The 21,115-nt window shown below is 43.1% G+C and overlaps 2 protein-coding genes across 2 annotated transcripts; one reads left to right on the top strand and one right to left on the bottom strand.

Annotated features, from left to right (window-relative positions):
• The first annotated feature begins 10,709 nt into the window (after positions 1 to 10,709).
• LOC147631085 (uncharacterized) lies at positions 10,710 to 11,231 on the top strand. Its single transcript, XM_086809138.1, has one exon. The coding sequence runs from the start codon at positions 10,710 to 10,712 to the stop codon at positions 11,229 to 11,231; it is 522 nt and encodes a 173-aa protein (XP_086665264.1).
• Positions 11,232 to 19,496: 8,265 nt separating this feature from the next.
• LOC147631084 (chlorophyll a-b binding protein of LHCII type 1-like) lies at positions 19,497 to 19,973 on the bottom strand. Its single transcript, XM_086809137.1, has one exon. The coding sequence runs from the start codon at positions 19,887 to 19,889 to the stop codon at positions 19,497 to 19,499; it is 393 nt and encodes a 130-aa protein (XP_086665263.1). The 5' UTR covers positions 19,890 to 19,973.
• Between the last annotated feature and the right edge of the window lie 1,142 nt (positions 19,974 to 21,115).

The following is a 21,115-nucleotide window of genomic DNA, read 5'->3' as shown; positions in this document are numbered from 1 at the left end:
CTGCACACTAGTAGACCTCCTGTCATATAAGCTACCTACCCAATCTGCGTCTGTGTAGCCGTGTACATCCAAGCCTTTACCATGCTCATAAAGAATACCATAATGTGCAGTGGTTTTTACATAGCACATAATGCGTCTCATTGCATCCAAATGAGGTTTTCTGGGGCTTTACATAAATTGACTTACTAGCCCCATAGCATAACTGAGATCCGATCGTGTGATAGTCATGTAAATAAGACTGCAACCATCTTTCTATACATAGATGGATCATCCAACTCTTCACCAAAATCAGCCCGCAGCTTCACATTATGCTCCAAAGGTGTACTCATTGGCTTACACCCTGTCATCCCATATTTTGCCAACATATCCAATGCATATTGGCGTTGCACTAACCATGTCCCTGCATGGTCTTTGATCACTTCAATCCAAAGAAAAATATCTCAATTCACCCAAGTCTTTCATATCAAACTGCCCACTCAATGCCTTCTTGACATGCATAACATCTGTAGCATGATCTCCTGTGACAATCAAGTCATCCACATAGATGACAAGCAAGACAATCCCATGATCTGTTTTCTTCACATAGAGTGAAGAATCTGCTGAAGAAACCTAAAATCCAAGGGAGATAAGATGTCGGCTTATCTTATCACTCCAAGCACGAGGTGCTTGCTTCAAACCATATAATGCTTTCTTTAACCTACATACATGAGTGGGGTATCTCGGGTGTACATATACTTCTGGCTATGCCATATAGATTTTCTCTCGTAAATCACCATTTAGAATTGCATTTTTCACATCCATTTGATGCATTTCCCAACCATTTGCTGTAGCCACAGCAATGACTGCTCTCACTGTTCCCATCTTTGCATCTAGACTAAATGTCTCATCATAGTCCAAGCCTTGGGTTTGTGCATAACCCTTAGCTACCAACCGCGCTTTATGGCACTCAATGGAACCATCTGATTTGCATTTCACCTTATAAACCCATTTGCAACCAATGACATTTTTGCCTTGTGGTTAGGCAACCAAATCCCAAGTTTCATTATGGACCAATGCGTTCATCTCAACATCCATTGCCTTCTCCCATACATGATTTCCCAATAGCTTTTGTATGGCATGTAGGTTCCACACATGCTTCACCAAAGAGGTCATATATGTGTAATGCATAGAAAAGTCACGATATGTCAACCTATTAACTGGATACCTGACCCTTTGGGATCTCTGCAATGCATGCGGATCACTCTGAACACCTGTCACTCTAGCATGTGGAGGCACATATCTATCCTACCTTGCACTTGGTGTGTGTAAAACTAGTATGCCAAGTTCCTTATCCAAACTTTCTGAACTTCACGACTCATAACCTGTGATGCCAATTCCTTCAACCTTCTTTTTCCCTTTATCCACAACAGTGCTCACACTCTCATGTCTCAAGCATCCTAACCATGGACGTATAGTGCTACTCTCAGACTCTCCTGTGAAAAGATGCAGGGGGAAGAGAGCTTGAGCTCTTGCAAGCACACACACACACTCACAAAACCCTAATAGAGAACACACAAGGTGAGAGGCTGAAAATCTTCTTCTTCTTCTCTACTCAACACTCAACACACCATTTACAAGAATAAGAGTACACACAATATGAAAGGTACTCAACCAATACATACACGGGTTCTCTATAGTGTGAACCCGACTAAATGAGCTGGCGCTATAACTATGCCAGTCTCTAGAGTGGCTGTCACACAGCCTGTCATCCCACTGGCCGCATATCACCCAAGATCTCACCAACCATGCCAGTGGTGTAAGTGCGGGGCCTATCCCCCGGGCGGGTCATCAGTGTCCACCGCCTCAATAGAGCTCGATATCTCAACACTCCCCCTCGAGCTCAACTCCATCTCATGTACACCAAGCGAAGCCCTGAATCTGCGGAGCTTCTCTGTACCCAATGCTTTGGTGAAGATGTCAGCTACCTGATCCTCTGTGCTGACATAAACAAGGTCAAGGTCTCCTGCCAAGACCTTCTCTCTGACGAAGTGGTAGTGGACCTCTATGTGCTTCGTACGAGCATGAAAGACTGGGTTCCTGGCCAACTGTATACTACTAATGTTGTCACAGAAAATGACAACTTGTCTATCCACTGATAGACCCAAATCTGCAAGTAGCTTTCTCAACCAAGCTACCTCACATGCTGCCATAGCAGCTCCTCTGTACTCAGCCTCTGTACTCGATAGAGCAACCGTAGGCTGCTTCTTGCTGCTCCAAGTCACAGCAGCACTCCCCAAAGAAAACATGAATCCACTGGTAGATCTTCTGTCTGAGATACTACCAGCCCAATCAGCATCTGTGTATCCATCTCGGGGGGGTCACTATATGTAAATCCTCTATATCACGTGCGTTCAAGGCCTATTTAAAAAGTCCCTTATCTGTGAATTTTTTAGTGAATATAATGTATCCTTTCCTATTCAAATCTGTAATTTTTTTTTGAAATACAATAAATAAATCCCTTCTGTAAATATATTTCTGTAAGTTTTAAATATTTAAAATGTCCTTCTGTTGAACCCACGTGATACTTACATATTTATACGAGTGACCCCCCCGAGGTATCCATGTACACATATCTCTGTCCCAGTCTCATAGAATAGTCCACAATGCAAGGTAGACCTCACATACCTCAGTTTATGCAGAAATGCGGTTTCCGTGGAACCTGCATAAACTGACTCACCAACCCAACAGCATAGCTCAAATCTGGTCTGCTGATCGTCATGTAGATCAAACTTCCTACTATGCACCTGTACATAGTAGGATCCTCCAAGATCTCTCCTGAATCTGCACTCAACTTGCCATTCTGATCCAATGGCACAGAAATAGGCTTACAGCCTGTCATACCATACTTGGACAACATGTCCAAGCCATACTGTCTCTGCAGTAATCCAATACCATGTGGTGACCTAATCACCTCAATGCCCAAGAAATATCTGAGCTCCCCCAGATCCTTCATCTCGAACTTCTGTCTAAGCAAGATCTTTACATCAAAGATCTCTGCATCATGGTCCCCCGTAATGATCAAGTCATCTACATAGATGACAACAAGCACAACCCCTCTATCACCATGTCTCACGTACAATGAGAAATCTGCATTGGCTACATGAAAGCCAATAGTGACAAGATATTCAGAAATCTTGTCAGACCATGCTCTTGGTGCTTGCTTTAAGCCATACAAGGCTTTCTTCAACCTGCAAACATGCTCGGGGTGACCCACATCCTCATAACCAGGTGGCTGCAACATATACACCTCTTCTTGCAAATCCCCATGCAAGAATGCATTCTTTACATCCATCTGATGTAAAGACCATTGCTTTGACGCAGCCACTGCTATCACAACTCTCACCGTTGCCATCTTGGCAACTGGGCTGAAAGTTTCCTCATAATCAATCCCATATGTCTGCGCATATCCTTTGGCTACCAATCTAGCCTTGTACCTGTTTATGCTTCCATCACTGTTATGTTTAACTTTGTACACCCACTTGCATCCAATGGCTTTCTTGCCTTCAGGCAATTGCACTAAATCCCAAGTTTCATTTCCATATAGTGCATCCATCTCCTCATCCATAGCTTTCTCCCAACACACATTTCCAACAGCCTCATCAATGCATGTGGGCTCTACAACCTGCACAACCTTTGCCATATATGCATAGTGATGTGCCACATAACCATCATATGTAAATCTCTGCACAGGGTTCTTCACTCTCCCTGATCTTCGCAGCTTTTCATTCATGGCCTCCATAGCCTTCTTTACACCAGGTGTTCTCATAGCTGGGATCCCAAGCTCCTCATCAAGGCTCATATCTGAGCCACTAGACTCTCCATCAACATGAGAATGCCCTGCAGAAATGTCAGGCATACCAAGGGGCTCAACCACTTTCTCTTTTCCTTTACGTGATGTACTAATCACATTTGCAGGGCTGGTATTATGACGCAGCCTGCCACTCCATGGTCTATCAACAGACCCACTAGATGAGGACTCTCCTGGTCCACTCAAAGACTGTGATTGCTGACCTGCATTCTGTGCAACCACACTTCCACTCACATCAGCCCCAACAGCTTCTTTTCCAGCAGCATACCAGCTGCTCATCTCATCAAAGACAACATCCCTGCTTACCCTCCACTCACGTGTAGTAGGGTTATAACACCTGTATCCCTTTTGCTCAAGGGAGTATCCAATAAACACACATTTTTCAGCTTTCGGATCCAGCTTAGTTCTCAGCTCATCTGGCACATGCACATATGCAATGCATCCAAAAACTTTCAGATGAGACAAATCTGGTTTTCTGCCAGTAAACTTCTCCTCTGGGGAGTTACATCATGTATGGCTGCAGTTGGAGTCCTGTTCATGATGTATACTGCTGTAGAAACAGCCTCAGCCCAATAGCAATGCGGCATATTCTTCTCTTCCATCAATGCTCGCGCAATCTCAGCAATGTGCCTGTTTTTCCGCTCAGCAACTCCATTTTGCTGCGGAGTGTATCTGCATGTATACTGTCTCCGAATACCATTCTTCTTCAAATATTCAGAGAACTCATTGGAGAAGTACTCTCCCCCTCCATCTGACCTTAGGCACTTCACATATTTTCCTGTTTGCTTTTCAACCAAAACTCTGAAATTCTGAAAGTGAGTGAACACCTCACTCTTCTCTTTCATGAAATATACCCACACTTTCCTTGTGTGGTCATCAATGAAAGTGACATAGTACCTGCAGCCTCCCATAGAAACAGTCTTCGTAGGACCCCATACATCTGAATGCACAACATCTAGTGCATTTCTGCTCACATATCTGTTACGTGGAAACACATGCTTTGTTTGCTTCCCAAATTGGCATGCTTCACATATTTTCTGCATACCTTCCACTTTAAATTTTGGCAGCCCTGTCACAATTCCTTTTGTCTGCATAGACTTCAATCTCTGCACATTTACATGTCCAATTCTTTTATGCCATATGTCTGTGTCTGCAACAACTCCTGAACCATTTGCAAACATCGCAGCACTCATTTCAGGCATGTCTACATCCAACGTAAACATTCTGCCCACTCTGTTGCCTTTTGCAACCAACCTGCACTTGTCTTTGAAATCTTCAACATAACACCCATCAGGGTTAAACCGAACCTGCAAACCCTGCTCAATCATCTGGCCAACTGAAACCAGATTCTTTGTTATGTTCGGTACATGAAGTACATCTGCAAGGTACTTCACTTTGCCATCCTGCATAGATAATGGCACATCTCCAACGTGGGCAATTGGATGAGCAGTGTCATCCCCTGTTTCCACAAAACCTGGTCTTTCCGGGTTCTTCATCTCCTTGAACCACTCCCCATGACTCGCCATGTGGTTCGAAGCGCCTGAATCCACATACCATACATTATCTTTTTGTGCTGCATCAACATTTTCAGACATGGCATTCACGACATGCTGCATCACAAACAACCTTTCATTATCCTCATTATTTCTGCTTGAGGATGCATAGTTGTTTTGCTGCACTTTTCCATTTTGCATGTCAGCCTGCTTCTTATAACATTCTGACTGCACATGTCCTGGCTTACCACAATAGTAGCATTCACGTGCATCATTATATTGCCTTTGCCAATTTCCACGGCCTCTTTGACTCCCCCTGCCTTTGAATTTGCCTCTTCCACCTGCGTGTTGTTGTTGTTGTTGTTGATTCTGGGACTGTTGTTGCTGCTGCTGTTGCTGGCCATAATTCTGATTACCTGTTCGGCCACCTCCTTGACCGCGTCCACGGCCTCCTCTACCTCATCCTCTTCCTGAACTTGTGTAGAAGGCCTGTTGCTCTGAACTGTTTTTGCTTTGTGAAGATTGTTGGTCTTCACCCAAGCTCTTCTCTTCGATAATCAGCATAGACACCAAATCTGTAAAGTTGGGAATGTTTTCCCGAGTCTGAATAGACGTCTTGAACGCCTTGTATTGTGGCCCGAGACCACGTAGACAGACTTCCACCTTACTGTAGTACTGGGTTGTTGACATATTTGCTCAATATGCAAATGCACCTTCTGCACACGTCTAATTCTGTAAATGAGCCTTCCTCAGCTCAACCACACTCTAATAAGTGTTCCAGATACTCCAAAGTACTCAACGAACTTCACTGTTGATGTAGAAAATCACACTGATTGCATTCAAATTGGGGTGAAAGCATGTATAGGTGGTACCAAAAAGGAGTGTCTTGGACACTCCTTTTAGCCACCCCTTTGGGAGGAGAAAGAGGATTAAATTTGAAATAGCGACGGCCTTGAAAATGCAACTGAACATTCATTAAGGGAATGGCGAACGCTTCTAAATATTCTCTCTCCACTCAGTGTCGTCTTGCAATCCATTGGCCTGCCGTGACTCTCTCTCTCTCTCTCACTCTCTTACTCTCCACCTCTCTCTCTCTCTCTGTCTGAACATTCATCAAGGGAATGGCGAATGCTTCTGAATATTCTCTCTCCTCCACTCAGTCTGCACTCGTCTTGCAATCCATTGGCCTGCCGTGACTCTCTCTCTCTCTCACTCTCTTACTCTCCACCTCTCTCTCTCTCTCTACCATAGCCTCTACTTCCCCAGCCTACACAAAAGGGCCTCTCTTCCCGCCTGAGCGCAAGCTGTATTCATCTCTACTATCTCCCTCTCTCCCTCTCTCTCTCTCTCTCTCTCTCTATGAAGGCTACAATTGTGCTTTAATGGTCTTCTTTGCAATAACCTCAGCCTCCTAGCTCCCTCATAACTGCTTTAATGGTCTTCTTTGTAATAACCTCAACCTCCTAGCTCCCTCATAACTGGCTCCACATGGAGTCTCATAGTGTACAGAATGGCAATACAGGCTCCGTATATCTTCCCCCATTGTTTATCACACAACACATCCCAAGAGAACTTCTGCCAGGTCTTCAAAACTACTGGGTTGCAAAGAAGAGGGAAGAAAGAAGCATTGAGAAGAGGATGGCATGTATGCATGAGGATGGTGACATTGATGAGCGAGAGGCAAAGAAAATCTGCAGAGCAATTTCTCAGTGCTGGCGCAAACAAACAAACGGGCTTTCCGAGGGCCTTCAAACAAAGATTTTACAACAGCTCCTCCATCATCCACCAACGTTCTCAGTGTTGCAGCACACGTTAGAGACAGTTGAGAGACTCATTTTCTCTAACATTTGTCATACATTATCTAAGGTGAAGACACCCCATTCAAATAATGAGTTGTTTTTAAAGCGGGCTACTATCATGGCATGCCTCAATGGTGCATCTGGTGTTGACAATCAAATGAGTGGTAGAGAAGTTGCCAAGGCTCTAAGTTTGAATAGAAGTCTTGAATGCCTTGTATTGGGGTGGCCCAAGACCACGTAGACATACTTCCACCTTATCATCATCATCAATATAAACACCAACAATAGATGCAAGGGATTCCACAATGCCCTTGAGGAGTTCATCGAAGGAATGTCATTGCAATTTTCGGCTGCAACATGAAGCGGAGGAAGGGTCACTTCCCTTGGATTCTTGTCATCGTCAATTGCATAGGGCAAGCACCATCACCAGTGAAATCAGCGAAATCGTGTTTCAGTTTTGGTCGGTGGAAACTCACATCTCCCCAAACAAGAAAGATGTTGTTCGAAAGAGGATAGGAAAGAGTGCGCATGTACTGCATCCAGTGCATCTACTCGATTTGCCTCAGGTATATCATTGTGTTGAGAGTGTGCTGTAAGAGCTACACAATTGCTCGCATATGATTGATAGTGTATCCGGATATGCTCTTCTATACGATACTGATTTCTAAATGTCAGTGGTTTAGAGTGCTTGACAGTACTAAAATTTTGTATGATAGGGCATTAGAGTGCTTTACCATGCTTCCAAATGTTTGCAAGTGCCTCACAGTGCATTACAATGCTTAACCATGCATTATAGTGCTTTACGAAGCTTTACAATTGATTTTAGATGCTTCTGAGTGCTTCATGGTGATTCCAAGAAATTCCAAGTCATGAGTGCATCTTAGTGCTTCTGAGCATTTTCAGACCACTTTTGAGTGCCCGACAGTGCACTATATTGCTTAACCATGCTTTATAGTGCTTCTAAGTGCTTCATAGTGGTTCCAAGTAATTTTATGTCATTCCAAGTGCATCTAAATGTTTCTATGTGCTTCTAAGTGCCTTTTGTTGCTTCTGTGAGTGCTTAATAGTGCTTCAAAAAGCTGCCAGGTGCCTGAGAGTTCTTCCAAATGCTTCCAAGTGCTTATGCTCGTAATGGCTTAACAGAGCTTCAAAAGTGATAACAGGAGCTTCTAAGTGCTTCCAAGTGCTTGTAAGTGCTTCTAACTGCTTCCAAGTGCTTCTAACTGCTTCCAAGTACTTGTAAGTGCTTCCAAGTGCATCTAAATGTTTCTGTGTGCTTCTAAGTGCCTTTTCTTGCTTTTGAGTGCTTAATAGTGCTTCAAAAAGCTGACAGGTGCCTGAGAGTTCTTCCAAATGCTTCCAAGTGCTTAAGCTCGTAATGGCTTAACAAAGCTTAAGAAGTGATAACAGGAGCTTCTAACTGCTTCCAAGTGCTTGTAAGTGCTTCCAAGTGCTTATAAGTGCTTCCAAGTGCTTTGTAAGTGCTTCCATTTGCATCTAAATGTTTTTGTGTGCTTCTAAGTGCCTTGTGTTGCTTCTGAGTGCTTAATAGTGCTTCAAAAAGCTGCCAAGTGCCTGAGAGTTCTTCCAAATGCTTCCAATTGTTTATGCTCGTAATGGCTTAACAGAGCTTCAGAAGTGATAACAGGAGCTTCTAACTGCTTCCAAGTGCTTGCTAGGGCTTATAAATGCTTGCTAAGTGCTTGCTAGTGCTTCTAAGTGCTTGCAAGTGCTTCTAGTGCTTGCTAGTGCTTCCATGTGCTTCTAAGTGCTTCCAAGTGCTTCTAAGTGCTTGCTAGTGGTTCCAAGTGTTTGCTAGTGATTCCATGTGCCTCTAAGTGCTTCCATGTGCTTCTAAGTGCTTCCAAGTGCTTCCACATGCTTTACTTGCTTCTAAGTGTTTGCTAGTGTTTCCAAGTGCTTCTAAGTGTTTCCAAGTGCTTCCAAGAAATTCCATGTTATTCCAAGTTCATCTAAATGGATCCTCAGGCTTCTAAGTGCTTGTAGGTGCCTGAGAGTGCTTTATAGTGCTTTACAACCATTTACAAGTGTTGCCAAGTGCAGAAAGTGCTACTAAGTGCGTCTAAGAGCTTTACCCAATTAGGGTCATAGCTTTACACTGATTGAAAGTGCGTCATAATTCTTACCAATGCTATAGGTTGCTTCAGAATGATTTATAATGCTTGATAGTGTGTCTAAATTTGTCTTCTTTGTCACAGAGGGACTTCTATATGTGGTTCCAAGTGGCTCATCCTAACATAAGGATCTCCCTCAGATGTTTTGAGGGTCTAAAGCCATACTTCATACGCAAGTTGAAGGACTGCAACACTTGTTGCTGTGAATACCATGTGCAGCTTCCTTGTCTACTTCAAGGAAGCTCTTAATCAGATGCACCAGGGAAGATATGGGCTACATGGCCGGCCATGCAGTGTTGCAGGTGCCTTGTTTGCAGTTCTCATGATGGAACAGTGCAGTGCGCGGACTCCAATGCCACACTTCCAAGCTTAACAGACCTGTGGGAGTCTATATTGTGCCCAAAACCCATTGACTATGCTTATCACCGTAGACAATGTCTTTTGGGTACATGCCAACATTGTAGCATTAAATAGATCTCCTTGTGTCCGCATGAAAAAAGCGATGACATCTCTATGATGACTATCAAGCTTTTTGACGATGTTCCTACACAGGAAGTGGATGAGAACGGTCAAGCAAAAACTCGAAAAGGTCTTGTTGTTTGCCAAGTCAGCCCAAGGACTTTCACTTCCTTGCTTCAAAGCAAATTGAGAAACTTCATCAAACACAATTATAAGTACAGATGGCAAGCTGAACAATTCAAAGAGTGTTTGGATAAATTTCCAGATGATGTAGCGGTGTCGGTAGTGGATTTTGCAGAGAATTACTCCTTCAAGGTGCAGAATGAAATTCAGTCGATGCATTGGTATTCAACTCAGGTGACAATCTTGGTCCACATTTCGTACTAGCTGCATGATGTGCGTGGTACCATTCAGAAGACAACCCACTTTTACATCTCTAATGACAAAATCCACGACACGTTGTTTGTGCAGCACTGCTTTATTTTGCACAATGAGTGGTTAAAACTCAAGGATGTAGTGTCAAGCGACACTGGGTGTGGTCTGATGGCGCTGCTTCACAATTCAAAGCAAGGCGCCCTTTCTATTTTGTAGCCTGATACTTCAATATGACAGGTATTGAGATGATGCACAGTTTCTTCGCATCCGGCCATGGGAAGGGCGAGCACGATGGGGCTGGTGCGGTGCTCAAAAGGGCTCTCACACAGGAGCAGCTAAAATCTGACAGATGGGTGTTACATAACACTTCAAGTGTGGTGGCATTCCTCAACGCAACCCTCAAGAAAGAATGTCCATTGAGACAGGGAAGAAAGTCGATCGTAGATTCTGGGAGGTCAAGCTCGGTGATGTAGACAGAGATAGAGAGTGGGATTGCATGCAGATCAAAGGGTCTCGATCCTTCCACTATGTCAACGGCTACAGTCAATTAGATATGCACGGGCTACGGTGCAGACCATTGTCCTACTTTTGCCATGCGTGCATGAAAGGCCAATGGAGGAGATGTGTAAATAAGGACCACATTGAGAGGTGGCAGTACTTGCAAATACAACCGACTGTCAATGTTCAAAATGATGGAGAAGCATCCAGCGATGATGAGTTACCAGGAGCCCCCATGTATGCTAGCCACCATGACGACCTAAGTGATGCCTTAATGGTTGGCCAGAACTTCACAGTGAATGCAGAAGAGCTAGGGGCAGACTTCTACATCTTGAAGTGCACTAAAACCAAGCGCTTGACCATCAAATCTGAAAGGGATGAATGGCATAACCGTATTCAAAAGAACTCATTTGTCATTGAGGGACTCTTCTACAACAAGGTAAATGGCCAAGATGACACCTACGTTCTTTTGGATGACAAGCCCCCTGCTTTTATCTACTCCCACCTGCTGCAATGCATCAGGTTTCCGATGTGCTTGGTAGAAGGTGAGCCTAATGTATATGAATTGTCAAATGATGTATTTGAAAAAATCTATAATAGCATGCCCCCAGAGGAGAACTTGTAAGTTCTAACTTTCAAGCTAGCACAATGTGTCCTCAAGACAACACTTTCAGTAGTAGACAAGCACTTTAAGACCACTTGACAAGCACTTCTAGTACCTACACAAGCACCTCTAGGATCTACACAAGCACTTTCAGATTACTTGAAAAGCACTTTAAGTACCTAGACAAGCACTTTAAGTAACTAGACAAGTACTTTCAGACCACTTGACCAGCACTTCCCAAACAATTGAAGTACCTACACAAGCACTTGACAAGCACTTTCAGACCACTTGACCAGCACTTCCCAAACAATTGAAGTACCTACACAAGCACTTTTGGAGGCCACATGGTAAGCACCTGTCAGGTACTTTTAGTACCTAGACAAGCATTCCAGACCACTTGACAAGCGCTTTAAGTACCTTGACAAACACTTTCAGATTACATGACCAGCAGTTAGCCAACACTTTCTAGTACCTAGACAAGCACATGTTTAGTACTTTCAAACCACTTGAGAAATTCTTGTCAAGCACTTCAGTACCTGGACAAGCACTTTTAGTATCTAGACAAGCACTTTCAAACCACTTGACAAGCACTTCAATACGTAGACAAACACTTTCAAACCACTTGACAAACACTTTTAGTGTCTAGAGCAGCACTTTTAAACCACTTGAAAAGCACTTCAGTACCTAGACAAGCACTTTCAAACCATCACTTTCTTAAGAGTCCACAAAATGCAACCACAGTATAAACTAAAGAAAATGACACCAGATCGACACAAAATCATTCCAAGGTCAAAACCATTTTTGTTTGTATATATGTCAAGGAGTGTTGGAAGTTAGCCACACAATATAGGCACGATGTCAGAGTACATTAAGCTACATAGTAAGGGCATGGTGTCATGGCAGTGAAGGGGCTACAGGCAGTCCTCTATACAATGGGAAAAATGCCAGCAAAAGCACTTCTAATTTGCTGTTTTACTCTTTGGACGCTTATACCGCGAGATCATTCCTCTTGCTACCCTTAATTCCTCTTCGGTTGCCATCTTCTCTTCTTTTGAAACTCTATGCCTCTGCATAGATTATCGAGGACTAAATCAAGTCACTGTCAAGAATCCCTCACATCGACAAACTTCTTGACAGGCTTCATGGGGCCAAAGTCTTCTCAAAAATAGATTTGAGGTCTGGTTACTATCAGATCAAAGTCTTCTCAAAAATAGATTTGAGGTCTGGTTACTATCAGATCAAAGTCAAGGAAGCAGATATACCCAAGACAGCCTTCAATACTCGTTATGGCCACTATGAGTTTATTGTAATGTCATTCGGGTTAACCAATGCTCCTGCAACCTTTAACCACCTAATGCAAGATATATTCCGTCCTTACTTGGATGAATTTATGCTTGTTTTCTTTGATGACATCTTAATCTACTCCAAATCAATGGAAGAGCATGAGGAGCATGTGCGTAGATTCTGCAATTATTGCGCAAACACAAACTCTATGCCAAGAAGAGCAAATGTACCTTCTTTACTCATCAAATTGAGTATCTTGGATTCATCGTCTCCAAAGATGACGTTTCAGTAGACCTCGCCAAGGTCAAGGATATTCTGGAGTGGTCACCCCCTAAATCAGTTCGTGAAGTTTGTGGGTTTTTGGGAATCACGAGATGGTATATGATTTTTATCAAAGATTATGCCTTGGTAGCTGCACCTTTGACGGATCTTCTTAAGAAGGATTGCAAAATAGTGTGGCTGCCAATCCATCAAAACAGTTTTGATCAGCTCAAGGTCATTATTACTTCTATCCCAGTCCTGAAACTTCTTGATTTCGCCAAGGAATTTGAAGTGATTACTGATGCTAGTAGTCTAGCACTTGGTAGTGTCTTAGGCCAAGAAGGAAGACCAGTCGCTTATACTTCTCGTAAGCTGAAGCAATATGAAGCAAATTATGCCACCCATGATTTGGAGCTCTTAGCAGTTGTTCATTGCCTCAAATCATGGAGACATTATCTCTTGGGGGGCAAATTCCAGCTTGTAACTGACCACAAAAGCCTAAAGTGGATCTTCACCCAGCCTAACCTCAACATGCGGCAAAGGAGATGGATTGAAATTCTACAAGAATATGACTTCGACATCAAATTCCGCCCTGGGAAAGATAATGTGGTAGCAGATGCACTTAGCCGCAAATCTTTCTTGAGTGCAATTTCAATGCCAAATAATCCCATAATACTGGTCAAGGTGGAAGAAGTCTCATCTCATGATCCAGATTATCAGAGGATGATGAAGTTAGTAGAAGAAGGGGGAAATTCAGAGAAAGAGAAGAATCTAATCAAGGGATACTCCACTCATGAAGGAAGCCTCTACTTCAATCACAGGCTATGTATCCCTAAGGATCCTGCTTTAAAGAAACTAATCCTCCATGAAGCCCATGATAGTCCTGCTGCTGGCAGGACACCCAAGCTATGCAAAAATATTAAATGCCATAAGAAGGAGCTTTCATTGGGCAGGCTTGAAAAATGATGTCCTTCGGTACTTGAAGCAATGTCTCTCATGCCAAAGGATCAAAGCTGAAAGGGTCAAGATGCCTGGAAAACTTCAACCCTTAGATATTCCCCAAATGAAGTGGGAGTGCATTAGTATGGATTTTGTCACAAGTCTCCCCACTGTTCAAGGAGGATATGACTCCATCCTGGTAGTAGTGGACTTACTTACCAAAGTAGCTCACCTTATACCAGCGAAGAAAACCTTCAAAGCTTTTGATGTTGCTCGAATATTCATCAAGGAAGTCCTCAAACTTCATGGTCTCCCAAAAAGGATAGTAAGTGATCAGAATTCTAACTTCACTTCAAAGTTCTGGCAGTCCTTATTTCAAGCCCTGGTAACTCAACTTTGCTTTAGCTCACAGCTTATCATCCAGAGACCGATGGCCAGACTGAGAGAGTCAATCAAGTAATTGAAGACATTCTCAGAGCATATTGTGGACGGGAACCAAGAAGGTGGATTCAATACCTTCCTCTGGTAGAACTTGCCTACAATGAATCTTATCATCAGAGCATAGGAATGTCACCATTCAAAGCACTCTATGGGCAAGAATGCTTGTCTCCTCTAAATTTCTCTGATCCAACCATGAGAGTTGAGGCATCTAGGAAAATGCTCGAAGAGATGGAGGAACAAACCAAGGTAATCCAAAAGGATATTAAAGCTGCCCAAGAATGACAGACGCATTATGCTGACACTAAGAGGTATGAAAGGATCTTCAAGGAAGTTGACAGAGTTCTTCTACGAGTGCGACCCAAACAAAGTTCTCTATCACTTGGGAAATATAAGAAACTCAGCCCTAGGTATTGTGGTCCCTATACAGTTATCAAGTGTCTAGGTAAAAGTGCCTATAAACTCCAGCTCCCAACCCATATCAAAGTCCACAATGTATTTCATGTAAGTTTGTTAAGTTATCAAGTGTCTAGGTAAAAGTTCCTATAAACTCCAGCTCCTAGCCCATATCAAAGTCCACAATGTATTTCATGTAAGTGCCTATAAACTCCAGCTCCCATATCAAAGTCCACAATGTATTTCATGTAAGTTTGTTAAAACCATATGTACCCAGTCTTGATCATATTCTTGATGATGAACAAGTTGTAATCCCTACTCAAGGAGTCATTGAATTACAGCCCAATAGCATCATAGATTCTAGGGAAAGGCAACTCCGAAATAGAACTCTTGTAGAACATCTAGTACAGTGGAAAGATTACCCTGAAGAGGATGCAACTTGGGAAGATGAAGCTACACTCTTAAAGGATTATCCCCAATTCATGCCGAGATGAGGACATCTCGATTTCTTTAAGGGGGGAAGGATGTAGCATACCCATCTTCACTAATAAAGAAATGTTCATGTAATAGATAAATTTATGAGTTTTTATGGTATAAAAATCAATGATTTTATTATTTGAGTCATTTCTACTTAGAATCTTCAAATTCTGAGCCCAAATTTGGAATCTGCGTGCGATTTTACCCTAGTATAGGATTTTACAGTATCCAAAACGGACACCGGATCAAGCTTATACGCAAATTTCAGTCATTTTAGTTAAAAAGCGACGACTTTTAAACCTTAATAAATGCACGACCGGGCGTCCGATTGATGAACGGTCTGAACCCCGACGACCAGGAGAACCTCTCAGACGAAAAAAAAAAAATTCGCCCCCCGAGGCGATTCGGCACCCAAATCGAGGTAGGCGTCCCAAATTTGGGGATCCTACCCCAAAATTTAGGCCGTACACACTTACTAGGGCGCCCGTACGATGGCCGCACAAGAACCAAAGGACGGCCGCCCACTGTGTGGTCCACACGTACCCCTACGTGGACACCCATGTTGCCCCAGACCAGATAAGGTACATGTGTACCACTCCTTTTCCTGACAACTAACACCGTACCTTTCCCCTAGACCCATGCAGGCCATTGATCCATAGCCTTTGATGGTACACCATCCTTTCATCCTTGCTTTGCACAGTGCCTGTACCTGTATCCCTCAGCTATATAAACCTCTGCCGGGGTGCTCCACAAGCTATACACATTTCTGTGCAGCGTATGCCCTGTTGTGCCGCCGTCCGTACCGCCGTCCGTCCCTGTGTAGTGTACTTGCTGCAGTATAGCCACCCCTCTCACACCCCCTCATTTGCCTCTTTTCAGATAAGCCAATTTTCCTCCATCCCCCTCTTGCTATAGGAGCCAGTGTCCTTAACTCTTCTCCCCCCCCCTCTCCCCCCGGCGTGTGTGAATAGACTTACAGCAGCCCTCAACCCTTCTCCCCTTTTGCAAAACGTTTTTGTCTTAAGGACATCTCCCCGTTCCCCCCCCCCCCCAATTTTTGCGTAGACTTTAATAAGAGGTCTTTGCCTTAAGATCGTGCGCTATAGTCTTTTGCTTATACGGTGAGCAAACGATCTCCGAATTGAGATCCGACTGAAGCGTTTCGATCGCGGCAGCGAGCTCTACAAGTCAACGTCCAAGATGGCCCCATCCCGAAAACGTTAGAATATTGTCCTGAGAGGAGCACGCAACAACGAGGGAAGATGCCCCTGATGCGGCTCCACCCTCCCTTTTCAAGCTCCTCAAGGAAATGGTGCTAGGTTAGCTCGGTTATATTTTAAGGAAGAGTTTTTTTTCTATATTAGTGCTAATAAATGTGTATCTTTTCCTTTTAAAAATAATAATATAAAATTGTATGAAGTTATGAATTGTGTGATGCTGTATTCAATAAATTGCATTAAAAGTGTTATCTTTAAAGAGTGCAAGTTTTTCTTGGCTTCAAGGCTAACTCTGTTCTGTGCTTGTGTAGCCGGGCGGTGTCATTAGCCCGAGAATGGCCCAAGGTATCCCTCATACCATTGGGAGAATAAGGTTCACCGATTGAGGCGAGAGGTTATGATGCTGCCTAGTTCTGAGGGCCCAGGCTAGTGCAGTAAATAAGCCCACCCTAGTGTGCAAACATCCCTCTAAGGGGTAGGAGGATTGAGCGATGGAGCCTGAGAGGGCGACAGGCCGACTTGAGTCCTCGCCAGCTGCCGACGATGGGGTGTATGGTCCCGTGGGGTTTTGCCCAGCATGTAGAGGCTGGAAGGCCGAATTCTAGATCATCGGCAGAATAAAGGAAAAGAATAAGAGAGCCAGTTTGGCTTGTATGGAGTTGATTCATGTATCAACTTTTTATATATATATCTTGTCTTTGGCATGAATGTATTGTGTAAAAAGGCTGTTTTAACAAACCTTGTGAAAAGGGCCGTAATTAAGGAATATGTTTATTTATGTCAAACAGTGTGGTAGAATTAATTAGAAAACAAATTGACGCATGAGTAGGGTGGAAAGTGGGAGGATGGAATGCCTCGATCGCACCATCCTACGGACGGGTGGACCCAATTAGTTGGGTAGCTTTCCAACAGATTAAGTGAAAGCCCTACGATAGATAATTAGGCTCTTGGGCAACTCTATTCTAGAAGACTAGGTCAGCGGGCTGTGCCTTGCATGGATGAGGAAAAAAGCGTTGCCTCTAGAAATCAAGTCTAGTAGTTGCCCAATTTATGATAAATTACCCTATGGGTGATTTGACTTTTAGAAGATCATGCTTCCCCTGTGGGATAGGACTAGGTCTTACTTATGAATCGTATCCTTGAATCTCTACGTGGTCAAAGTGTCGATAAATAGGAAATTTTCTCCAAGTTAAGACTTAGTGGACTATCTTAAGTGTTTCTCCTATTTTAGAAGGGGGAACCTTACAATTGGGGTCCCCAAATTCGGGGCGCTCGCCTCGATTTGCATGCCGGACCGCCCCGGGGGTGATTTTTTTTTGTCCAGGAGGTTCTCTTGGTCGTCGGGGTTCAGCCCATTCGTCAATCGGACGCCCGGTTGTGCATTTATGAAGGTTTAAAGGTCGTCGCTTTTTAACTAAAATGACTGAAATTTGTGTATAAGCTTGATCCGATGTCTGTTTTGGATGCTATAAAATCCTATATTAGGGTAAAATCGAGCACAGATTCCAAACTTGGGCTCAAAATTTGAAGATTCTAAGTAGAAATGACTCAAATAATAAAATCATTGATTTTTATACCATAAAAACTCATAAATTTATCTATTACATGAACATTTCTTTATTAGTGAAGATGGGTATGTTACACTCTATGTGCTCTTTGTCTTACCAACTTTTGGTATGGTTGTTTTCTACAGTAGGAGAAATTTCTAATAGTTTCCTTAAGTTTATGGACAAGGGAATATCCTCTTATTCCGTCCATAAATCAAACACTCTATTCTCCATGGACCTACCAGTCTCTCTATTCGACCTTATTTCCACTTTTACTAGTTGTTCTAGAAACGATGCTACTCCCACTTGGATTTTCAGGTTTTACAAAGGGACAGGTAAGATAGGGTGATCCAAATATTGTTCTTGCGATTCAGAATCTAATAGCTCAATGTTATGGTCTATGTTCTCCCCTACACTTACTTTCTTATGCTAAGCTATCACTTTCTCAGCTAAATGAGATGAATCCCTTCCTACCTCCTCTTGATTCAATTGTGAATGAGGCACTATGCTAATCATTGGCTCCTTTGCAAAGGTCACTCTGCGAGGTAAAATTTTTGATTTAATGGTTTGATCAGGGCTCTCACTTTATATTTCACTTTCTATTGTCTTTCACTAACCACATGTTTACCCTTTTCATTAACTAGGTCTTTCACTAACCACCTGTTTACCCTTTTCATCAACGGGAAGACTTGGCTTTTTGTGGACAATCTTTGTTTCGTAATGCCCCTCCCCACTACAAGTCCTACATATAGGGGTGTAATCCTGATGCTTCATTTCACTGGAGCAATAAGTAGCAATATTCCCTTCTTGTTGTTGGCAAAGACATGTTATTGGACCTCGTGGCCGCTTTTGTAGAGAGTTCCAAGTTGTTTGTGAGTGTGGGAGTGGGCTTGAGAATAATCCCACATGGGAAGTTTTGGGAGTTTTAGGAGTTTTAGTATAAATAGTGGCTCATTTGAGAGCTCACACACACTTTGGGCTGAACTCATGCTTGAGCTCTCTTGAGACTAGCTCTCCCTCTTGTTCATAGAGGTGCAAGCTCTTCTCTCTCCCCATCTACACTATTGTATGAGCAATGCTCTTCTAATTCAATGCAATGAGATGATGTTTTTCTCTCTTCTCATCTCTATTCTCTAGTGTGCATGCTTCTTTGTTTATGCTTGTGGGTTCTCTATTAGGCTTTGTGTGCTAGTGGATTCAAGCTTAAGCTTCTCCATAGCTTGTAGCTTATCCATGGGAAAGACATTGCTTGAGTAGTGAATGAGAATGCATGTTTGTTTCAAGTTCCATTAAGCTTCAAGGTTTGTGTGCATGCTAGGGAAGTAGGTGCTTGAGAATGAAGTGTGCTTTGAGCTTGTGTGCTTATGAGTGAGCTTGTGTGTGCATTAGCTTAGCTTTCTTCTTGTATTGGATGCATGAATGAGTGAATGAGCTATGGCAAGATTGAGCTTGTGTGTGTAAAGTCTATGTCAAGATAGTGGTGTTCATAGCATCCTCTCCCGGAGAGGGATAAGCTTCCATGCACCTAACCGGGTTGAATCCCCTACTAGCAATGAAAGGAGTGTTTATCATTCCATTGGTGAGCTAGGAGCGTAGTCTACTTGCCCATATTGCATACGTAGGGAGACGACAGTCTTTCCATCCACGGGGAAATGACCTACGGTTGGTTGAGGACCCTTGGCAGCCATTACAATCTAAACATTACTCTAAGCTATTGCAGGGAAGCACTAGCAGGCAACAAGTTTATTGGCCAAGGTAGAGCGGGCGAAGTTGGTGGCGAGGCGGCCATCCTTAATCTCCTTTACCTTCAGCTCGGCGAAGGCCTCGGGATCGTCAGCCAGGCCCAACGGGTCGAAGGTTCCGCCAGGGTAGATAGGATCAGTCACCTCCCCAAGGGGCCCGCTGGCAACTCGGTAGCCCTCCACGGCGCCCATGAGGACGACCTGGCAGGCCCAAATGGTGAGGATGCTCTGCACATGGATAAGGCTTGGGTTGCCAAGGTAATTCAGGCCGTCGTCCGAGAAGATCTGTGAGCCGGACTTGAACCACACGGCCTCGCCAAACTTCACACCGTTCTTGGCCAGGAGCTCTGGGGTTACGCAGCCCAAGGCGCCTAACATTGCCCAACGGGCGTGAATCACCTCTAGCTTCCGGTTCTTGGTGAATGTCTCTGGGTCCGACAGACCTGCAGTGTCCTAGCCATAGTCGCCGTGGTTATCACTTGAACGCGTGCCTCCCCGGCTCTCTGGAGAGCTCATTGGCGTGCTTGGAAGGCAGAGGAGCAGAGGAGGCGATAAGGTGGCCGACGCAAAAAACGGAGGCGATAAGGTGCCGGCGCATTAAATCAAGTTAGTATTTTATTTATTTTAATTTTTTTCAATGTTTTCCGCATACTAGGCAATTTTCATGTTTTTTACATTTTTAAAAAAATAAAATAAAAAAATAAAATAAAATAAAAAATAAAAAATAATTAAAAACAAAAATAAAAAAATTCTATAAATTATGTGTTTTCTTTGGAGTCCACATTTTTTGCATATTCTATATTTTTTTAATTTTTTTAAATTTTTTACATAATTAGTGTAATCTACATAATTAGTATTTTTAGCATAATTCGTATTTTTATGTAATTATTTATATATATATATATATATATATATATATAATAAAATATATATTTACACACATATTCATGTTAGTTGTATTTAGTGGTTAGGTAGGGTTTAAATATATATATATATATATATATATAATTTTTTTTTCAAAAATTGGACACTGCAACGTGCAAAAAATAGTGTATGCATCTACGCTCGGGAACAATACTAGGGGGACGTAACACTAGTGCACCATCTAGGGTAACCACTCAAGGGAGCGGCACTCAATCGGTTGTTGGCAACTTGGAGAGCATTCTCGAGACATCTTCAGAGTCTCAAACAGAGAGCCTCTCAAGAACCGAGAGTGATATTTCAATGGACGTAAACGAGTCATTTGGCATGAATAGACCATCCACACCCATTGGTATGGCAGATTCTGCTAATCCATTTGAAATCCCAGATGGGGAGTTGATTGACAACATGAGACTCCATTTCTTATATACAAACGCGCATGGCGGTGAGATCTACAAAGATCCAATGAGTCGGTTTGTTGTTAAAATTGCAGACATTCATTCTGCGTTTGAACCAACACCATGGGTAAACTACCAAGACGATATGTACATGGGTAGAAATGGAGTACGCTACGAGGTCACCAAAAATCCTGAACAAGTGGATGCTTTGGGTGTACTTCAACCTAGCGCACAAGCAAAGCAGAAGGAGGAGCTTCCATCGGACCTAAATGTGCCAGGAACATT

Source organism: Cibotium barometz, chromosome 15 (genome assembly GCF_041138505.1).
Source record: "Cibotium barometz isolate CiBa-2024 chromosome 15, ASM4113850v1, whole genome shotgun sequence".
NCBI lineage: Eukaryota > Viridiplantae > Streptophyta > Polypodiopsida > Cyatheales > Cibotiaceae > Cibotium > Cibotium barometz.
Note: the sequence above shows the minus strand (reverse complement) of the source record. Positions and strands in the feature narration are given on the sequence as shown.